We start from the raw sequence: 23,314 nt of genomic DNA on the forward strand, positions 1-23,314 counted from the left end.
AATAGACTTTTGTCTCTATGCATTTGCCCATTTAATATATTGCATGTAAGTGAAATCATACACTATTTGGCCTTTTGTGTCTGGCTTACTTCACTCAGCATAAGGTTTTCAAGGTTCATCCATGTCGTAACATGTATCAGGACTTTGTTTCTCTTTAAGCATTCATTGTTTTAGCTTTTAAAATAATGATTATTTTACTTGTGTATTTTTCAATCACTGAAGAAGTGATTAAACTTTGGAAACTAGCTCAGCTCTGTGTCGGCGATGATTGTCTTCTTCTATTTCCTATTTTCCAGATGCTCTTTGGGTGCCTGCCAGGCGGACTGTGTTTCTACAGTTTCTGCCCTACATAGACCACAGCTCGGTGTGGTCTGGGTCTCTCCCCACCCCTGCCCTATTGCTCCCCTGTCCTTGCTGTCCCCCAAAAGTATTAGATTACTTCTGACCTCCTCTTGATGTTTCCTCTAATACTGTAGTTATCAAACTAAAATGTGAGCATCCCCTGACTTCAGGTGAAATTGTAAGGAAAATGGTAGTGATATGTATTATGCACTTACGACATGGTAGGCAGTCCTATGACTGGTTTTCAGTCCATTAGGTTCTATCTACGAGCCCTGGTGGTGCAGTGGTTAAGAGCTCGGCTCCTAACTGAAAGGTCATTGAATCGAACCCACTAGCCACTCTAAGGGAGAAAGATGTGGCAGTCTGCATCCATAAAGATTACTGCCTTGGAAATCCTATGGAGCAGATCTTCTCTGTCCTATAGGGTCACTATGAGTTGGAATCGACTCGATGGCAAGAGGTAGGTTCTATCTGAACAATTCATAAAGAGTGACAAGCTACCGAAAAAGCAGTGTCCACATAGAAAAGAGGTTGGCCTTACCTGGAATGCAAAGAGGTGGTCTGTGTACTTCTCACCAAAGACAAACAAAGCGCCAGCATCAGCGTACCCCAGGAAAGTCTGAGTCAAATAAAGAAAAAGAGCAGATCATTAAAACCCCTGAAGTTATGGCTACTGTCCCAGGACACTTGCGGCTCAGCAAAGGCTAGGGATCCAGCAAACTGGTTGGATAGACTACTTGGAAAGTTCATTTCCTCACTGGAGGGCATGGAGGTATATTATTGAAGCATACCAGCATAGAGATTTCCTGTTGTTTATGATATTCAGTCTGACTCCAAGAAGCTACAGAACAAGCCCAGTGTGGTAGTTTGCTCTGGCAAGTCATAGATGGCACATGGGAGCACTAGGTACCGCTAGACGCAAAGAAAGCCTGTTCTGCTTTCGGGACTATCTTAGAAGTGTGACGCCCCTGGGCAGGATGAAGGGGGAAATAGGGTTGGGGAGGGATGTAGTGGACAATATGGGCAAGGGGCAGCAATAATATTAATAAACTAAACAGATTAACACATTCTATGTAAACAAAATTATTTGTCTAACTCATGCTATGGAATTGAAATATGGGCCAACGAATGGAGACAAATGAACCTACTTCTGACAGGCTGAGGATTACATTCAGATGTTAAAAGCAAGGTGTTCTTTGTGAACCAGACTTACCTGAACTTGTTTACCCAACCAGTCAAAGGCCACAAAACCAGGTTTCGTCCTTAGAATTAAGAGCCCCATAAGAAACTGTAACCCAAGTCCCCAAAAGACAGGTCTCCAGTAAACCTATGGAGAAAGGTCAAGACATAGATCTTATATTAGAAACTCAGTGCTGAGCTGGGCATGAACACTCAGAAGACCACCATTTCCTTGAAAGCAAATGTGTGGCCTGCAGCATTCTCAGATGTGGTCTGTGACCCACCTTCTCTGGAAAGCCAAAGCAGCCCTAAGCAGAGAATCCTATGATAGAAACTGTTCAATCTTTTTCCAGACTCACTGGAACGTGGGCATGGGTAGCTTCACTTCAGGGGTCTCATGCAAAATTCCTGTCTCCTTCGACTTTCTTGATTTGCGCAAAAACATTTCTGTTTGCCAAAAAAAAAAAAAAAAAAAAAACCAAACCCCTTGCTGTGAAACTTATTCCAACTCATAGCGACTCTATAGGACAGAGTAGAACTGGCCCACAGAGTTTCCAAGGAGCACCTGGTAGATTCGAACTGCTGACCTTTATGGTTAGCAACCGTAGCACTTAACCACTATGCCACCAGGGGTTTCAATTTTAATTTATGTACATGCTCAAATGTTCCAAGTTGGATGTTTAAACATTTAACTGCTCTACACGCCCTGCCTTTTCTCATGACCTGATAATCCAAAAAAAAACCCTGTTGCCGTCGAGTTGCTTCCGACTCATACTGACCCTATAGGACAGAGAAGTGCCCCATAGGTTTTCTGATGCTGTAATCTTTATGGAAGCAGATTGCTCCATCTTTCTCCGGTGGAACAGCTAGGGGTTCCAACTGCTGACCTTTCAGTTAGCAGCCGAGTGCTTAACCACTGTGCAACCAGGCCTCCTTCATGACTTGATAGTATGGTAAAACTAATGACCAGCTGTAACTTCATCGTATAAAAAAAAGATTTATTTTACTTTTTCTCTGTTTTTTTTTTTTTTGTTATTGTTGTTACTTGTATGTTATCCTGTTCTGCGGGAGAAAAGACATGGCGATGTACTCCTGTAAAGATTACAGCCTAGGAAACCCTATGGGGCAGTTCTACTCTGTCCTGTAGGGCTGCTATGAGTCCGAATCAACTTGACTGCACAGAACAACAACATACAAACCCTAGTTTGTCTTTGTTTTGGGGAGCACTTTTCTAGTTGCGTTAGAAACTGTGCTGCCCAATTCACGAATCTATAAATCAAATAAAATTTCGAATTACAATATTGGTAAGACTTTTCTTTTGATAAATATCTAAAATCCCAGGCTTACATCCCCTTTTCTTAAACCTGAATTTGAAGCCTTCAGCCCCAGGGAAGTATGCAACCATTATGTCGTGATAAAATCACTTAGACACAAAGAGTAGTCTAAGAAGGGCCATTAAAGGAAGAAGGAACTGGCCTTCCTAGTAATCCTGTAAATATTAGGCACATGTAATTACTTCTGGAAAATGGAAAGGCAGAATATGATTTCTCTGAGTGTCCAAGGATTGGTGATCAGACAATTTGTAAGAGAACGAAGTGAAATTCAGTCCTGTTGAGTGGCTTTCATTTCACAGTGAAAGGAACCAATTAACTCTGATGCAGATCCAGGGAGAGCAACAGCAAGGGACAATCTTGCTTTTATTGTTGGTGCTGAGATGAGTGGCCTGCAAAGGACTATGGGATTGCAGGCACAGAAGACAATGGAGATGGTCAACTGAACAAGACAAAGAATTTGGATCATATCCGGTGACTGTAGTCTCTCATCAGTTATTTTTTTCTTGGGTCAACCAATCTTTCAGCCCGTAAAAATCTAGATTTTGTTATTGTTCAGGCATATATGAAATCTTCAATGCTTCAGAATTTTTGCCCATGCAATAGGCTAAAGCTCACAGAACAGGGATGAGAATTAGATTCAAAGTGAACAAAGTTGTTAAACAACATTAAGAACAAATGTTTAGAGTAAAAAAGTCTGAATTGCAAAATGGAAATCCAATAAACTGTAGAATTCAATGATAGAATATTAGATTATTTACTGGTCTGGGGAAATCTGAATTAAAATGGATTTTTTTTTTTGAATGTGTGTTTCTTGGTGGGAGGTGGGGGACATGAATAGAAATTGGGCTTGACAGGGAAGGAACATCTCACTCGTTATGTAACTGGAAATTTACTGTGAATGAAAAATGTGAGAGTAATGGATGATTCTGTGACAGCTCGGGAAGATTGGTACCCTAGCCACTTTAAATCTCATAACAAGGTAAGCACAACATTGGATGATAGTTACTTTCTTCATAATCAGTATTTTGAGCAAGTTATAGGGAAAAAAAGAGAAAAAGAGAGAGAGAGGAAAAAAAAACCCAGTAAAGACCAGTTTCACACTTACTTTGGTTGGGTGCTTGGAAAATAGAAATGCCAGGAGAAGGAACATTACAAGACCACCAAAGGACACCAGCTGCTGTTGGCCCAATTTGGCCGTGTCGAAGATCAGCCAGAAAATCACCCCCAGGATCAGTGAACTCCAAATCACCCTGTGAGAACGGGAAGGGAAACACTGGCATCATTTGGTGTGCTAACTTGAAAACTGTCATCAGGCTTTAACTAACAAAGACTGTTGTTAACAAGAGTAACACACCGTGCCTCCAGGAAGTTGTGCTTCCAGAAATTGCAATAGATCCTCTTCTGAAGTGGCTACCAAGGCAAGCAGCCAAAGCGTTAAGCAACGTTGTCTCCCATGTTCCACCACTTGATTTTTTCCTTTTCTCAGAATAAGGAAAATTCTCTTAAATCATGTGGGTTGCATCAAGTTGTGGTCTACTTTCTAACTGCTTTCTGGGTTTGAGGTCATGAACATTTAACACAAAGTCAATATTTCCATTACAGGTTACTATGTAACCTGAAAACAAAGGAATACATCATAAAAGAAAAGATTGATAGGCCAGATTACATTAAAGAAGTTCTCATGCACGTCAAAAGGAAAAAAAAAAAAAAAAAACTGCAAAAAATACAAAAGAATGGGCCTTTGTTTGTTTGTTTGTTTTTTTTTTTAAGCTACCAGGAGTGAGAGATACCTCATCCCATGTATAGATTTGGAAGTAGATGGCTCCCAAAAAACTGTTCCATGACTCTTGGACCCCTTGGCTGGACCAAGGATATATACAGGGGTCAGAGAGAAAGACTTTTTTGGAAAGGGAAAAACTAGTTGCTGTTGAGCCGATTCCAACTCATGGTGACTCCATGTGTGTCAAGAGTCGAACTGTGCTCCACAGGACTTTCAATGGCTAATTTTCTAGAAGTTGGTCACTAGGCACCTCTGGATGGACTTGAACCTCCAACCTTTTGGTTAGCAGTTGAGTGCATTAATTGCACCACACAGGGACTTCACTTATGACTAAACCCTTGCACTATTCTATTTTCCTAACAACTCCTTCTTGATACACAAGTACATGGCTCTCTCTTTAATGTAGTACACAGAAAATTATTAAATTAATATCTCTGGGACATTTTATTATCTAGTTACACTTGAAATTAAGGCAGTCTGTAGGAGCAATTGAACACATCTTGAATGAGTCATTGGCTTACTTAGGCCTTGATTTCCTGTTTGTAAAATGAAGGCATTGAAACAGAATCTTCTCTAGGTTGTTTCTAGCTTCAATATCCCATAGATGGGGAAGCAAGTTGAGAACACATTTTGGAACAGTGTTTGAATAGACCAAGATCCCTCTCTACTGGAATAAGAACCAACTGTACTTACCACCTTAGCCAGAACCAATGTCTGTTCAGAAGCCTTCTTCCAGGAGACAGGAGCTTATCAATTCGATCTTCATATTTAGCCATCAAGTTATCCCAGACAAGAAAGAAAATGACGGCCACGGTGATCACAAAAAGAGGAAGGGCTCTGTGAAAGTTCAGCACACAAGCTGCAATCACCATCACCAGGTAACCTGTCGGGGAAGCAAACCAGATACAAGCATTACCAATACAGCCTGGAGCCCAGTTGTCAGCCACGGATCCGGATCTGGCTCAGGTGAGGAGGGGCGCAATCAGTAAATTATTGAATGCAGGAGTGCTCTTGATAGGGTTATTAGCACCTCTGATGGTTAAGTACTGTACTTGGTGTGTGTGTGTGTTTTCAAAGTAAGTCTCTGACATTCTCAGTATGAATGCTAGGAAGGCAGAGGGCTAGGCCTTTTTTGTTGCAGAACCTTCTGAGTTCTTGAGTCTTCGATGCTTGGTCATTGGCCCTGGCATTCAGGCTCACCAGTGAGCTACTGTCAAAGAAAGGCCATGTGTTTAAGCAACCACTGGCCGAGACGAGTTGGTTCTCCTGATTCCCAGTTCTGATTTGGCCTAAACTTGAGTAGTATAATAGACCCACTAAAGGACAGTCTCTAACTGCCACAGCATCTCTAAGGGAAAGAGGTAGGGGCAATTACCAAGGTGGCTGTTTTCAAAGGAGATGCTGGGATAAGAAGAATAATAAGGTCTCTTTGTGGGAGTTCATGTTTAAAATAAACAGCTAATTGTTAACTTTTTATTTGTTACAATGAACACCCACACAAGTCACTGGTCTAGAGCAGGGGTTGGTACACTATGGTCCACAGGTGAAATCTGGCCTGCCACTTAATAAAATTGTGTTGGAACACAGCCGCACCCATTCGTTTATGCATTGCCTTGGATCTACGGCTATTTTCACTTACAGTTGCAGAGTTGCATGGTTTCGACCTTTTGGTCAACAAAGCCTAAATATTTACTATCTGGCCTAGTCCAGAAAAAGTTTGCCAACCCCTGCTGGTTCCTGTTCTGGATGTCTGAGCACCATCAAAACCTTGTGCCCTGTGGGGCTCAGCAGTCCTGGATAATGTTGGAAGACTTTGGTGGTAGTGTTTGCAGTGTTTACATTTTATAGATGTGAGAGGTCTTAAAAACGGTCTCTGGAGCCCTTTGTCTGGAGGGAGTGAAAACAGGAGACAGTATCATCTGTTAAGACGGTACTGTCCTGCCTTTGAAGTCCCAGGTGGAGGAAACAGTTTACTTGATCGGTTGTTAACCTAAAGGTTGGAGGTTCGAGTCTACCTAGAGGCACCTCAGAAAGGCCTGGTGATCTACTTCTGAAAAATCAGCCACTGAAAACCTTTTGGAGCATAGTTTTACTCTGACACACATGGGGTCGCATGAATTGGAGTTGATGTGATGGCAACTGGTTTTGATCCTGCCTTCAGGCAAGAGGCGTGGGTTGGTCGACTCTAGGCTCTCTTTGTGTTGTACTTTTGTAATTGCATAAAGTATCAATTGCTCACATTGCTCCCTGCAATTAGGTTTTTACCTTGTGGTCATCACCTTGCCTGCTACCAAAACCAAACCCAATGCTGTCCAGTCAATTCTGACTCATAGCGACCCTGAAGGACAGAGTAGAACTGTCCCATAGGGTTTCCAAGGCTGTAAATCTTTATGGAAACAAACTGCCACATCTTTCTCCCGAGGAGCAGCTGGTGGGTTTGAACCACTGACCTTTAGGTTAGCAGCCAAGCGCTTTAACCACTGTACCAGCAGGGCTCCCTCCAAGTCAGCTAGTCACTTAAAAATTGTTCACTTTCTGGATTTGCATTAACCAACCCAACCCCTCAAATCCACATCACAGTAACTATATGAGCTGTGAGAGTAAATAGTTCAGAAAAATCAGCTGCTGGTTTATAATCAGGGAGAGAAGGAGTTGCATAGGTATCGCAGGCTGAGACCCGAGACTCAGGGGCTTCCTAACTACTCCTCCTCCTCCCTGCATAATTCAGTGAGGTCCAGGAGGAGGAGAGATTTAGCAGCTTTCCACCCAAAGCTAGCTAATACTTGGGGGATTCCCAAAAAGAGACATTGGTCTCCCCTTCCCCTTTGTTACTCACCTGCTAATAAAATGCCCCAGATGATGTACTTAAGTGTGGTTTTGTGTTTCTTACAAATACCACAAATTGCATCATATTTCTTTTCCAGGTACCTGTAACAACACAAAAGCAAAAAGGTCGACGGAAGTGACTACCAAAAACATGAAATAAACTTGCGTGCGAAGGCTGGGTTCGGTAGTCGGCTTTGGGACACAAACAAAATACAAATTCACGAAATGTATTTCCTACAAAATAGGAAGGGGAAGCATTCATTTCATTTTAGAATCAGTTCCGCAATAGCTTGGATCGATGCTTACTGAATGAGCATGCTAAGCCCCGAGGGGTTACAGAGGCACAGAAAACATGCTTCTGTTAATAGAGCAGAGGAAATGGATAACTAGCCAAAAGCTGAAATAAATTACAGGAGGAGAGTGTCTCTGGATAGATTCTAAGGGCTTCCATTAGATTTAACCAGTGGTTATTAAATTTTTATTGAAAAAATACAAATCCAACAAACTTGGTCATCCCTCCTGGTTCCACTAAATTCTGGCAAGTGGGTGCTTCTCTGTCCTTGGTCACCACCCTCTTTAACCTAAGGCTGAAAGACTTCACTGGGTGCTTGAAATATAAAGTAAGGTCTTGTGGATTTGAGGGCTGATTACCAATGGGTTGTCATGCCTTTCTCTGAAAGTTCTGGAATTGGTGGCATGTTCTTCTTTCCATCCAGGGCTTTGTTATAGGGTCAATGGGTAGTGTGTGAGCAATGTGTATATCTCACCACTTCAGCAGGGAGTTTGGAGAGCCCACAGAACTGTGCTCACAATTACCATCCTCTATCTCTCCTGGGATGCTCCTTGTCCCCTCCACACCTGAACTGAACCCTGGCTTCTCAGCAGGTGCCTTGTTCCTCAGTGACACCTGTGACTCAGGCCTCCCACGTGAGGCCTAGTAGAAGGATTTAGCCCTTGCCACTTCCAGGCCACTAGCCAGCATTTATATAACAACCACTTCTCATCCCATTTAGATGCTTCCCAACCTCCAGGATCTCAAAGGATTCATCTCCTAGCTCGGAGACCTCCTCTCCCCTGGTTAATGCCCTCACTTCCCTTCTTCTTAGGGAATCATGCCAACATGTCTAAGTCTCCGCCACCCTTCAAACTTCATGGTACATCTCCAGTCACTAGCTTCTATGAAGCCTTCTTAGATCTCCTCGGACGGAAGCATTCCTCTACACTTTCCTCTGACTGTCTTCTTTGATTGCATTTTGCTATGAACTCACGGCCGACTATAACCTCCTGGAGAAGAGGTATCTGTGAACCCTAGAGAACTGGACATAAAGGGTGCTCAACAGGATTTTATTGAACTAACAGATCAATGAAATGGGAGGAGGACGCATTGCTTATCAGGGACAGTATTTTGCAACTGTAGGTTGGGACCTATTGGTGGGTTGTGAAGTCAACACAACACATGATAACCATCACTAAAAAAAAGGAATAGGAAATATCAGAGTGTATCACACACAGTAATAAGTATTTCATGAAACTTTTGTTGTGTGTATGTCAATGTGCATATTGACAATTAGTAATACTACCCTAGGAGATATTGGAGACACAAACAAGTAGTGATGATTAAATTTTTCATGGTTTTCGTGGTTTAATTTAGGAAAGGCTAACAATGCATTCCCCTCAGTTACTGATGTAGTGTTAATAAGTAGCAGGGGTAGAGGGTGACATTTAATAGGGCACATCTGCTAGGTCGGATTTATCAGATTTTTAAATTGCAGCAAATGTGTGTAGTCCATTATAGCAATCTGACTCTGAATAAAGTAGCTGGAAATAGACACTTGGGCCATTTGGTTGTCTAGGCTGAAAAATTCCTGACCTCCTAGTGATTGTTTCCATCATTAACATGAAGTGTAATCTGAGTACCTCTGACCACCCAAGGGCATTTCCCAGCCTCCAGGGTCCTTCAGAGACTCATGAAGGATGGAACTGAGCTCGGGTTTCTGAGGTGGTAGATATTCTTGATGATGTATATGTCACAAGAGTTCCATCCTAATTCTGAGCAAACAAAGTTCCTCAGAGGAGTGGGAATTTAAATCAAATTTAAATAGGAATATAAGAACTGGACCAATACTGTAGTATTATGGTAGAGTACCAGACAATCCTGGAATAGAAATCAGAATCTGAAATTGTAACCTAACTCTATTTCTGGGTAAGTCGCTTCTCTGAGCTTCGTTTTCCTGGTCTGAAAAATAAAAATAATCCTGCCTTTCCTATTTCTGGGGCTGTAAGGACTTGAAGTATAATATGGATTGAATTGTGTCCCCCCAAAATAGACACGTTGAAGTCCTAAACCCTGTACCTGTAAATATGACCCCATTTGGAAATAGGATTTTTCTTTTGTTATGTTAAGGAGGTCATACCAGAGTAGTATGGGCTCTAAACATAATTCCTTCTGGCTAGTGTTTTATAAAAAGAGCAGAATAGACACAGAGACACACAGACACAGGGAGAAGACAGACATCATATAAAGGTTTCTCTACAAGCCGAAGAATGACAAGGGACACCTGGAGCTACCACAAGGAAGGACTGTTCTCTAGAGCTGATGCTGATCTGGACTCCTAGTCTCCCAAACTGTGAGACAATACATCTCTGTTCTTTAAAGCCACCCACTTGTGGTATTTTTTGTTACAGCAGCATTAGGTAAATAACTAAGACAGAGTATCTTTGGGATACTAGAAAATAACAGCATCTATTTCTTGGGATTTAAAGTGAATTGAGTTTCGAGAAACCAGTTGCTTATTGATCAACATTGAGAAGATTAATTAATTGAGAAGATGAAAGAACTGCTTCTGTATGGACTGGTGCAATTAGTTGGTAATTTAATTAGAAGACTGTCCTGGGTGAATTTAAATCCAGTATATTGGGTTCTCAGGACATCAGCAGTTTAAATTTACCACATTGATTATCCCAGAGCACCATTCATTTTTCCAAAAATGGTGTTGGGTAGGTAGTGGGGAGGGAGATTGGTGGTGGTGACAGTAAATCATAATTCTCTAATAAATCATAATTGATGTTAAAAATTAGGTGAGGATAAAGCAAAGTGGCAAAACCACATAGGAGGTAGGTGTGGTTATTTCCCTGGTTTAAAAACTGTACCCTTTTGGATGCATATCTTCATTGTCTTCTATGTTTTCTGTGTTTTTTGGAGAATCCTGCTCAAAGCTGACACCTTCTTCCTCCTGGAAATCAAACATTGAAGCAGAGATGGAATAATGAAAATTCTGGGTGAAATGGATACTGATTTCCTTTGCTCAGAATCCTGGCAAAGAATGTTCAAAAGTTTCTTTTAAATTATGATGAGAGATTGCTTCTATTATCTACTGCACAGACATTTTCCCTCTTATAATCACAAAAAACCAGGATCACAATTACCTCCCCCTTTCCTTCCAAAGAACTCATTGGTGGTGGTTCCATGGTGTAATGATGAGCCCTCTAGACTCTAAAACCAGCGATCCAAAGAACTCATTGGTATTTTCTCCTTTTCTTTTGGGGAACAGGCTCATATTTCTGCTTTTTGCTCCTCTCCCCACTGTGATCATTCAATTCCAGCTCTGTTTTCAGGCAAGTGCTAAATGCAGTTAATAGCAGGGGCCACATAAATCTCCCTTTATCCTCTGCCAGCACGAGTTTTGAAAAGATGAGCTCAAAGCTGGTTTTATTTTCTGGCTGCACACAGCTTGGTCTGCAGATGTAATGACTAGCTCAGCGCCTTCAAGGCCCTATAAACCTCTCCTTGGTACCTAGGGTCCTTCTTTCAGTTGGGCTAAGGGGGAGTATTTCCCTTGTTCTGCTAGTCCTAGATCTAATTAATTGGGTAAATTATACATGTGGACCATCTTTACGGGCAATCTTTCTCAGCGCAGTTTAAGCTCTCAAATATCCATGACCCATCCCATTCCTAGGATGGCACAGAGGATCTCCTATCACCCACCATTTTGCAATAACATTTCAAATAATCTTTCCAGACATTATGAGGCTAGGGAGAAAGTAAGCACACGTGGAGCGGTTCTGAACATGCTCTAAGGGGTATAATGCCAAATCTCAGCTTTTGTTTTCTTGCAGATCCAATGCGGCTTTTGATTCTCTTTACTTAACATAGAAATAAATCCTTAACATGTCTGAATTGAAAGGATTCTCAAAGCCCATTTAGTCCATTAATGCCAATCTCCATTATACTGTTAACTCCGCTACCTTCATTTTCTGGGCTGGACCTCAGGAACGAGGAGAGTGAGAGGATAATTGGGAAAGAGACCAGCTGAGCCCAAAGCTGTAGCTGCTGAAGACAGGGGTGGAGACGTGTGTTACTCCTTTTTTTCGCCATCTAACACCTAGCTTGGCTAATAGTTTGGTAAACACTTGATTTAAATGATTGTTTCCTTAGAGCGAAATTACCCCAAATTACCTGCTATCTACGGAATGTCCGGCAGTACTATTGTTTTCTTTTTTGTTTGTTGAACAATATTTAGTGACATGAACACTTTTTACAGTAAATTAATTGAAACAGAGAGTTACTAAATAATATGCATAGTATGATTTCCAATACGGGTAATACACATATGGGTATATATTTGCATAAAAATATTGGAAGGCTATATTCTAAGATGTTAAGTGCTGATTTTTTTCTGGAATTACGGGTCATTTGTTATTTTCCAAATTTCAGTGTGTTAATTTTCCACACTTTCTACAAGTTACTCTTTTATAATGAGAACGTGCCCCACAATAAACAGTACAAACTCCCCACAATGAATGGCACAATGAAAGGCACCCAGAATTACTCTTTAAAGGATTAGCTACATGCGTGATTTGCTCACTTTTTAGTGGCAGAAGTCTTTCTTCAAATGAAATACTACCCATAACTTATATATAAAAGAGGTAAAAGTGGCGTAGTAAGAGTGGGGATGGAAGACAGGGAACAGGGTCCCCTCAGCCTTGCTTAGGTACCACTAAGGAGCCCTAGGGAATCTAGGGAGTGATGGAACAGTTTTAGAACCGCATCTTAGAGCCTTCCTTGTCTGATTTGTCTGATACATTTACTTTAAAGTTCAGATGCTTTCGTTTAAGCCAGTGCTTTTTGCCTTGTGACGAGCTGGCAATCTGTCACAGTGAAGTATCAGAGAAAGCCTTCCCATTAGGGAACTTTGAGGACAAAATGTATTATAAACCTAAAATCTCTTTGTTTGGGCACGTGTGTTTTCCTCACGACTCTTGCTTTACAAACTCTATTTGCCATTTGATCTATTTCTCTGCGTGCCAGCTGAGAGCATGCTTTCTGTTCCTACGGTTTTTACATGCCTGCTGCCCAGCGGTTTCCATGGTTTACAGCCTGACTCACAGCAGTGCAATCCGACCTGTTTGGTGTTGACACGCTCTCCCTTTTGCACAGCTCTACTCCTAAGTGAGTCGTCTCCTGATATGTTTCTGTTTTTAAGAAAGTCATCTTCATTTTAAGAAGAAAGTACAGATTGCAAAAATAGAATGTCAGAGCAAAGGAAATGAAACAACAACAAAAACAAACACTCTTTCAATGCATGCTGCACAGAAGACTTTTGAGGGACGGGACAAAGATTAGGTGTCTCTGAGTCATGGGACTCAAGTAATAACCAATGACCCTTGGGCTCATGAAGCAACAGAAATGAGTTTTGTTTTGTTCTGATAGAAAAGACCTGTGTGGTCCAACTTGAGGATAATTACCCTTGCCTAGGCCACCTAAAGGGTCGCTCTGAGTTGAAATCGACTTAATGGTAACTGGTTTTTTTGCAAGCCATGTAATACCAACAATCGTGAGGATGGCGCAGGACTAGGCAACGGCTTCGTTCTCTTGTACGTAAGGTCGCTGTGGGTTGGATCTGACTTGACTGGCAACTAACAACAACAACAACCACCCACGTAACTTCTTAATAAACAGGGTTGGAACTAACTGCGGGTTTCCAGACTCCTTTCTAGCGTATCACATAGACTTACAACTAATAAAATTCAACTTATGAAACAAAATACAGTAAACCACAGGCTGGATAATTATATTCTTAGATGTTGGATTTATGACATGTTAAAATACATTTCTTTGATTTAAAGCAAGCTCTGGCAGTAATGAGCAGAACAAAAATGCCTTCTTTTGTGACGCCATCTTGGGATTACTTTAAGGAGCTCAGTGAGCTTCGCTCCTGGAGGGGTTTCCTGAGCCCCCAGCTGCTGTTCTTCAGATGTGACAAACACTTGGCTCATTTCTCTTTTATCTTTTTTGAGTCCTAATCTTTCTCCCGTTTCATTCTAAGTTGCTTTTTCACAGGGTACTAAAGCTACCCCCGTCTGTCATTGGAGGCGTGCATGTGGCTATAAGGTCGAACGGGTTTCAGCAGAGCTTCCAGACTAAGATGGACTAGGAAGAAAAGCCTGGTGAGCTCTTCTGAAGATCAGTCCATGAAATCCCTATGGATCACAACGGTCCAATTCACAACCGATCACAGGGATGGCACAGGACCGGGCAGCGTTTTGTTAGCTGTGCATGGGGTTGGCATGAGTTGGCGGCCAACTCAACAGCAGCTAACAACGACAAAGTCCAAGTAAGTCGATTGATAAATAGTGTCAGGGAGATCCCTATACCTTTTTAGGAAATGCCCCGTTAGCCCTATCATCTGTGAGATTGTCTGTCTTTAATGAACCACAGTGATTTTAACGATGCGCTGGCGGCTTAATAGCTAAGAGGTTGGCTGGTAAACCAAAAGGTCGGCAGTTGGAATCCACCAGCTGCTTCTTGGAAACCCTACTCTGTCCTATAGGGTTACTGTGAGTCGGAATCAACTCGATGGCAACGGGTTTGTTTTTTTTTTTTTTTTTTTTGGTTAGTGATATACAGTACCAAGCAATGCAGTACCTCTGGGTAGTTGGTGTAATAAGATAGTGTGGGTGTGAGACTATATTTTATATATATATCACACACACACACACACAGTGGGAAAATGGAAAAATGTTGCTAATTCCTGAAGCTGGCTGATGGATACTTAGGAATTCATTTTACTATCTTCCTACTTTTATGGATGCTGAAATTTTCCTTAATATAAAGTTAAAAATAAAACTGATCATGAGTTGGTAGAAAAGCAGGGCACTGCAGGGGTGAGAGGGCTAGTCGTGAGGGCCCCTAATTACATGTGTGATGCTGGGCAGGTCACATCCGTCCAAGTTTCAGTCCCCGCATCTATAAAATGCAGTTCCAGTTATCTGATGTTTCCACATTCTCTTTCAGAACCCTGACTAATGTTACCTGGTTCTGTTGTGAACTTGAGCTTCTTGATGCTGATTACTCCTGCCACCTGGTGGCAGGATCTGAGACTTACTTGTGGAACACGGGGACAGGTTCGGTTAGTTAAAGAGGAAGAGGGGTGTGTGTGTGGGGGCGGGGGTGGATGTGGGGAGTGGGCACTCCTTTGAATTGCAGCAAGAGCACCTATGGATGTATTCTGCATTGCGTGACGGGATTACTTTACCCCCAGCATTTCAGGAAGAACAATGTCTCCCAATTGAGCATTTCCAACAGAAATAATGGGAGTGTTGTGGGTGTTAACTGGTGCCTGAAAATGACACTTAAGAAATCTGTTTCTCCACTTCATTTCAAATTGGAGTCATTAGTCCGTAATAGAAGGCCCATAATTACTTCTTCGCCTGTTCTTTCTTTCCATCTATTTAGCAATTCAGATTGCTAGCTACCTTTGTATACCTAACACCTACTAACATGACTGTGTTCTAATTGCAAAACGTATCTCTCTATGGAATGGGTAGGAGTGTTGTGGGTGTTATGTGTGAGTATTTCTACACAGTTTACAGCACACCACTTTTAATTTCTCTAGGTAGCTTTAGTGCTAGGTGTCCTAAAGGGTGATGATCCCGGATGGAGCCCCCTTTGAAGGGTAGACCCTTGTAACCAGTGCTCTGACTGAATGACTGGCTTTACAGAGAGGACATGGCTGGATTTAGGCTAGCGGCAAGAATGGAAACTTACATCAGTGAGTGGGCTTTCATCTTGACGTTGGTAGGAAGTAGATCATATAAGTTTGTGAAAGATGAGAATTGCCCAGCAGTGTAACGTACTGTTAACAGGACCCTGAGGAGTTGCTATGAAGATCTTTAACTGATTCTGGAGTCTGACGCTTTACAGAGAGAGAGTTCTTCTACGTGTTAACACTTGGTTGAAAGGGAAGCCCTTGTAATATACACTTGGTGGGAAAGTTTTACACTACGCTACCAAAACAGATTCAGACTGGTGATCAAAGTCGCTTATTTTATTTTTACTCTATCTGTTGATCTACTATTGATCATCCATTGATCATCCATCAATTGTCCATCAATCACCTATCGGTCATCTATTAACATCCATCAATCATCTACCATTTCCACATCTCTGTAGATCTTTAAAGCAATACTCCTAAAAGTAGTTAATGTGGTGCATTCTGAGAAGGAATGATGCCTTTAATGCTGCCAAGTTGCAATGCTTGGGGTAGACATGGGAATGTGATGTCACTGAACCAGAAACTGTGTAAATCTGTGCAAATCTAAATTTTCCCCACTGGTACACCATTCCTGTTCTCTGCTGAATACCAAGTACGTAGCACAGTGTTAGGTAAAGAGGTGCTCAGTAATTGTTTTTGAATGAGTGGAAACGATATTCCTAACAGACGGTTGAGCTGATTATGTTGCTAGCTGTCCTCAAGTTGGCCCCTGGCCCGTGATGACCTCTTGCACAATGGAACAAAATGCTGCCCATTCTTGTGCCAACCCCACGATTTGTTTCGGTTTGGACTGTTGTAATCCACAGAGTTTTCACTGGCTGATTTTTGGAAGTAGATTGCCGGGCCTTTCTTCCTAGTCTGTCTTAGTCTGGAAGCTTCACTGAAACCTGTTAAGCATCATGCAAGACTCATAGCAACATGCAAGCCTCCACTGACAGGTGATGGCTGTGCATAAGGTACATTGGTGGAGAATTAAACCAAGTCTCCTGCATGGAAGGCTAGAATTTTACCAGTCAACCAACAATGCCTCCCTGGCTAAAACAGCATCCCTACAACAGTGTCCCAGTATACACACTATATACGACAGAGTAGAGACCAAGTGGTGTCGGATTGTTTTCTCTTACTTCTCCAAGAAGGTTCCACTTATATTCTAATATTCTAAGCCTTAGGTGCCTAAACGAAGTTATCAGAAACATATCTCCAAATTCTGTGATTTGTCTGAGCTTCTTCAAGTGATCTAATTTTCTATATCCATTTTCTGAAAGTGAAATGGAACTAGATTAGAGCAATTGCATCAAATAGTAATTTAAAATTCCAAAATGCCATATAAATAGATCAAACGAAGGGGAATCAACATAAGCCCTTGAGCTTAGGGCCACTGTTTTTTGGAATATTATCTGTATTGAGTGGTATTGCATGGTGACTAAAAGCTTGAGTTTCCCCCTAAACTACTGTCCTGAGATAGTCTTTAAACATTAAAGCAATTATATCCTCTGAAGTCTTGTTTAAACAAAGCAATAGTTTAGCTTAATTAGTAAAGAATGTCTACTTGAGGCATTTTAAGAACTATACATATGGGATCAAATTGACAACACTTGAAAGATTAGATAGGAAACTTAGAGGTGGTGGCGGAGGAACAATTCCAAAAAGGAGGATGAGAATGGTTGTACAACTTACATAATCAACGTCACTGAATTGTATATGGAGAAACTGTTGAATTGGTGTATGTTTTGCTGTATATATTCCAACAACGACAAAATATAAGACAAAAAAAAAAAAAGTTTGGGTTCTATGGTCATAAACCAAAAAAACAAAAACAAACTCATTGCCATCGAGTCGACTCTGACTCATAGTCTAGTGACTCATAGCCACCCTATAGGACAGAGAGAACTGCCCCATGGGGGTTTCCCAGGCTGTGATTTTTACGGAAGCAGACTGCCACATCTTTCTCCCACGGAACATCTGGTGGGTTAGAACTGCCAACATTTTGGTCAGCAGATGAGCATTTAACCACTGTGCCACCAGGGCTCCTTCCTCCATGGTCATACCTGGGTTCAAATCCAGGCTTAATTTCTTGAGGCTTCATATCCCGTTATATGGGAACAGTAACAGTACCTCCCTCATGGGGTTGTGTGGCTCAGCCCGTGGCACACATAGCGTTCTTTGACTTTTATCTGTTAATTTTATGGATTAGTTTGGTTATTGCTGGCTTTATCGGTGGCATTTGCAGTCATGTTGTTCCCTGTCATTAAAAATTGGTTTGGAAAAATCAACATGTCGTTTGAACCTAATCTTTCCAAATTGTTTAGATTCATTGCCTACCCACAAACTCCTTTTATTTTTGCTGGGGAAGAGTCAATTTTCTTTTTCTTTTTTTTTTCTTTAACTTTTACAATCTACAAACCTAAAATTTTTTATGGCCAAACAAGGGTCATAAGTTCCCGCAAGTAACTGAAGGAACTAAAAGGCATTTGATAAAATTTAACATCATTTCTTCATTTTAAGTAATTAATAAGAAAATTCTAAAATATATGTATCTCAACCTAAAAGTGGTAAATTCTTAGTGAGAGTTAAGAGCAAGACAAAGCGTCCATTATCACCAATGCACAAACGCAGTGTTAAATCATAGAGATAAAGCTGAAACTGAGAATGGCTTGTGACAAATGAGAAAACATTTGGAAAAAAAAATTGGATCCTTATCCTGTACCTTACACAACTGCAAATTCCAGATGAATTAAAGATTTAAAACAAAGGCAAAAAAGAGAAAACTCTTCTTTTCAGAGGTATGTGAAGTAATGAATATGGAAGAAATGAAAATCATCATTTTGCAACTCCCCAAATAATTGATTCAGTCAATGGATGCTAAAAGCATTGGGTAAATATTGCTGGGGAACTGGATATTCATATAGCCTTGAAATACCACTTCTCAGATGACTTACTAACTAGAAAGGGGGAAATGTACCTTTATTGTGGAGTAGTCTGGCTATCACCACCCTAACCAAGTCATCATGGCATCAACAATAGCGGGACAAACTGACATTACGTGCCTCCTCACGTGGATGCAATTATAAACACACACCATCGCTTATGTCTTGCCACAAATGTTGTACCTGAATTATATACTGTATATATGTAATCATATGTAATCATGAGGAAACAATCAGATGAACCCTGAAAATGTGCTTTTCCAATAAGTCATCTGATCAAGTCATTCAAAAATGTTAGTCAAATGACAGACGAGCAAACAAACAAATATTTTTGAGACTGTTACAGACTAAAAGAGACTAAAGATACAAACGAAGTCGTTTTTTAAAAAGCTGTGAAAGATTTGGGGACAATTGGGAAATCGGAACATGAGCTATGCACTAGAGGATATTGACTCAATGTTCATTTTCTTGGTTGTGATAAGAAAGAGAAGGAAGAAGTGATAAGAAAGAGAAGGAAGAATCAGCCACTTGCAAAGGTGAACCCAAAAGACATCCCAAAGTGATGCACTCAGTAAATCAAAACCAGAGGCCAGCCATGTGCACGTGTGTATGGTTGTGCGGTCTATTCTTAGCTTGAAAGTGGTTAAGACCAAATCTGGGGATAAGACCAAAAGGTCTTAGTTAAATTTCCTAAAATGCACTTAGATATATTTTTGCTTCTTCTTTACTTACAGAATTTCCAGAGCCTGGAGCAAGCTGAAAGTCATATAAATGTAGAGTTGTACACAATGTCTTCAAGACATCATTGCCCTTGTCCTCCTGCATTGTCCTTCATTCTTACTGTAGCTTTTGATATTTATGTCGGTGATTGTGATTATTCCAGCCTGGGTCTGGTTTCCTGTTATTGTTTCTTGTCTTTCTTTGACTTAGATTGATTTGTTTGTGTAAAGGAAAACACTCTCATAAGAAACTTCTACTATTCATTTGGGAGGGAGAAGATACCCATGGGGAATCTACTCCTGAGAGCAATAATGTGCCTATGCCTTCACTCCTCACTCTGTGCCAGGCATGGTGCTCTGTGCTTTCCTCACACTCCATTACTTGGTCCCTTCTTCCCTTGCTTCTCTAATATTTGCAATAAATATTATGACTGATAATTATCAATTATTATCAAGTAACATTATCAAATTTTATTTTGCCCTGAAGCCACGACTTTATAGATAAGCATCCTTTCTCTCTCTTCTCCCATTAAAGACCAATTTTCTCAAGAGTTATCTGCACTTACACGTTCCATTTTCTTGTCTCATATTCACTCTTCAATTCAGTCCAATGTGGCTTCCACTCCCTATGGAATCATTCTTGCCAACATCAATCATTTCCATGTCCCTAAATCCCTTCTTCCACACAGTGGGCCACTTCCTCCCTAAAATACTCTCATCCCTGACTTCTGTGATGTCATACTTTGCTAGTTTTATTCTACCCCCGGCTGCTCCTTCTCTCTTTCCTGTGCCATTTTAGCCTTCTTAAAACAAACAAACAAAACAGCTGCTGTCAATTCGATTCTGACTCATGGTGACCTTGCGTGTGTCAGAGTAGGACGGTCTGTGCTCCATAGGATTTTTTTTATAGGATTTTTAACGGCTACATTTTCGGAAGTAGATCACCAGGCCTTTCTTCTGAGGGTAGACTTGAACCTCCAACCTTTCAGTTAGCGGCTGAATTCATTAACCATTTGTACCACCAAGGGACTCCAAAATAAAAATATTTTTTAAGAAAAAAAAATGGCGTGGGAAAACAGGCACTTTAATACGTTGTGGGTGGGAGTATAAATTGTAGAGCAGTTTGGCAGTGTTTCTCCAAATCTTTGATTTCACAATTCGATTTTGCAACACATTCTGGTTTGTACCACCCAGGGACTCCCTAGTCTTCTCTACTCTACTTCTTTACTGTATGTACTGTTATATACTGTATATATGTAATAATTGGTAATAATATTACATACAGTCCCCGGGGGCTCTGTCCTAGGTATCCTCATTCATTCCTCCAACAAATATTTATTGTGCATCTACTATGGGCTAGACACTGTGCTGGTTGTTGAGGATTACATATAAGGACCCTGTTTTCATGGAGTTTAGAAGAAGACAAGCTGTCAACAATGAATTATACACTTGATTCTTTAGAGTTGTGAAAAGGGCTATTCAAAGCTCAAAATGCTAACTTTACAGATTAATTAGAATGAACTTGGATGTTTCTGAAATTCCAAAGATGGAACTAGAAAACGCTCTACCAGAAAAACATTTTCCTGCAGTTAAGAAAAAAAAAAAAAAGTAACCAAATATATACTCCCCTTGAGTCTATTGGTCAAAACTAAGATTCTTATTCCCATTTCCTTCTCTGAGTTGTTTTTAACAGGCAAACCCTCCGGCTGTCTGAAGGGATCAAAATTCAGACTGCAAGCTGATTAAAGATTGTTTTTTTGCTTATAAAAATGCTTTTACCCTGGGCCCACAGGGCTCAGGGATGGGAAGTCTTTTTCCTGTAACACTCCTGATCCTAAGTTAAAGTCCATGGGACAATACACCATGTAATATTTACTGCAGACATTGGATGTCACTAATGATACCTTGTAACTTCATCTTAGAACAACTTGAATAGCCTTTGAGCTATTAAAAATCATGATTTATTTAAATAATATTTTATTGTGTTTTCGGGGAAGGTTTACACAGCAGATTAGGTTCCCATTCCACAGTTTCTACATAAGTTGTTCAGTGACATTGTTTACATTCTTCATGATGCATGAACAGTCTCATTATTTCCTCATTCTGGTTGTTCTGTTTCTGTTAATCTAGTTTCCCTGCCCCCTTACATTCTCATCTTTGTTTTAAAGTAATTGTTGACCATTTGGTCTCATATAGGTGATTTTTTAAAGGAGCACACGTTTTGCTTTTGAAATCTTTGGTTTATACCGTGGGTGTCACAACTTGGGGCCTTCCCAGCAAGTCCCATGAAAATCAACAGAAGGTCTACATTTGATCTGCACTTCAGCCATCCTCTAGCCCTGCTTATGCAGAGGTGCACTTCATGCCAAAGCCTGAGTTACCCACAGAACGAAGCCTGGCGCAGCCTCGCTACCTTACTCTTGTGTTATTTTGGAGGGTTATGGTCACATCCTCCTAAGTCTTAGCCTGGACTGTACTATATTGTGACAGAGCAGTTGATAGTGAGGTGTCCAAAGAGGCCATATCATTATATAATAGGTATTTAAATTTTCTCACTTTTGGGAAAAAAATTATTTTTTGAAGATTTCTAACATTACCTTGGCCATCAAGCACTTCCTTCCAAAGAATACTGATTAAATAAATGTAAATTAATTAGAAACACGTGGAATAAATATACAGTATCTACAATTTTGGAGCCCTGGTGGCGCAGTGCTTAAGAGCTACGGCTGCTAATCAAAAGATCAGCAGTTTGAATCTACCAGCTGCTCCTTGGAAACCTTATGGGGCAGTTCTACTCTGTCCTGTAGGGTCACTATGAGTCGGCATTGACTTGATGGCAACGGGTTTGGTTTTGGTTTTATATAAAATTTTAAAAGCAAAGCATTTGACTATGTTGAATTGGCAAATGTGTTATATATTTTTACAAAAAGAAAAAAAGTGCATTTGACTAAATCAGAAATGGATCTGAAGGAAACAGAATACTTGAAAAATAACTTTAAGTCCTTTGATGAGATGTAGACATCAAGACAAAGCTCTTGCCCAGTCTAGCCAGGGATCAAAGGGACTTGAGGTTTTACGTTTTACTGACATGGCAATGATTCTAAGCTGCATGTTAGTATCTCCCTGTCCTTTTCCATAGATTTTACATCAGTGGATTCCAATATTTGCTATAGGAAGAAGTAAGTTTCACACTGAGATTTCAAAATATGGTTTGGCCTGCACCAAAGTAACATCCCCAACTAAATGGTTTCATTAATAATTGCTGATATTTCAGCATTTGCTAGGGAGCAGTGCTTTACATGTATTTTCTCAACACTCCTATGTGTAGGGTATTAGTATGATGCAGGGTATTAGTATCCCTAGTTTTGGATCAGAAAAGTTAGGTAACTTGCACACAGCTGGTGAGTGGTGAGCCTGGAAGATCCAGGCAGTCTGACTCTGAAGCCTCAACTCTTAACCTGGAGAAACTTGCTTTTGTCCTTCTCGTAATGATTCAGGGTAAGGCTTTAGCCTCACCATCTGTGCCCTTTTGTCAGAGCCCCAGTCTGGCTTCTTTCAGAAGCTCCCCACCTTCCTCCCTCTCCCATTTCCCTCCTTAACAAGAGACTACTTACTATCTCCAGCCAAAGTCTAGGTCACATACAGAACAGCCACTCCCAGGAGCATTATAGGATACCTTTGCTTCCTGAATTCTCCCTCCTCTACTTGTTTCTTTCCTCTTCTCTGACCTAAAGACATGCTCTGCTGGGGAAAGAGGAAGTGGTAAGGTGGGCCAACAGGAAGCCCGACATTTGCTAACTTGTAGAAATGTCTTTTGTTGGTATTGTGAGCACCTTTGTCTCTCTATCCCCGCCTTGCTGGGCCTAAGGTGCCTTGTAACTAGACCTTTGCTTTCCACTCCCTTTATCTGTTTGGGTTTGACCCTCAGTTAAACAATTATTAGTTTCAAACCTTCCTGGTTGCACAAGTTAGACCTATGCTCTCTATCCAACTTTCTTCTTGCAAATGTTCTCGAGCCTTTGTCTGTCTATCCCCGGCTTGCTGGGTCTAAAGTGCCTTGTAACACGACCTTTGCTTCCCACTCCCTTTATCTGTTTGGGTTTGACCCTCAGTGAAACAATTATTCGTTTCAAACCTTCCTGGTTACACAAGT

General features: G+C 40.9%; 1 protein-coding gene across 1 annotated transcript in view; it reads right to left on the minus strand.

Annotated features, from left to right (window-relative positions):
• The window catches only part of SLC28A3 (solute carrier family 28 member 3), a 53,906-nt gene that overhangs the window by 19,166 nt on the left and 11,426 nt on the right, over positions 1-23,314 (minus strand). Inside the window, exons 2-8 of the mRNA XM_012556944.2 lie at positions 12,864-12,961; positions 10,612-10,694; positions 7,472-7,563; positions 5,329-5,518; positions 3,961-4,105; positions 1,556-1,669; positions 884-961 (exon numbers count right to left, since the gene is read on the minus strand). Of these exons, the coding sequence (XP_012412398.1) occupies positions 884-961; positions 1,556-1,669; positions 3,961-4,105; positions 5,329-5,518; positions 7,472-7,563; positions 10,612-10,694; positions 12,864-12,961 (800 nt within the window). The remainder of the gene's footprint in view (positions 1-883; positions 962-1,555; positions 1,670-3,960; positions 4,106-5,328; positions 5,519-7,471; positions 7,564-10,611; positions 10,695-12,863; positions 12,962-23,314) is intronic.

Source organism: Trichechus manatus, unplaced genomic scaffold (assembly GCF_000243295.1).
Source record: "Trichechus manatus latirostris isolate Lorelei unplaced genomic scaffold, TriManLat1.0 scaffold00082, whole genome shotgun sequence".
In the NCBI taxonomy this organism is placed as follows: Eukaryota; Metazoa; Chordata; class Mammalia; order Sirenia; family Trichechidae; genus Trichechus; species Trichechus manatus.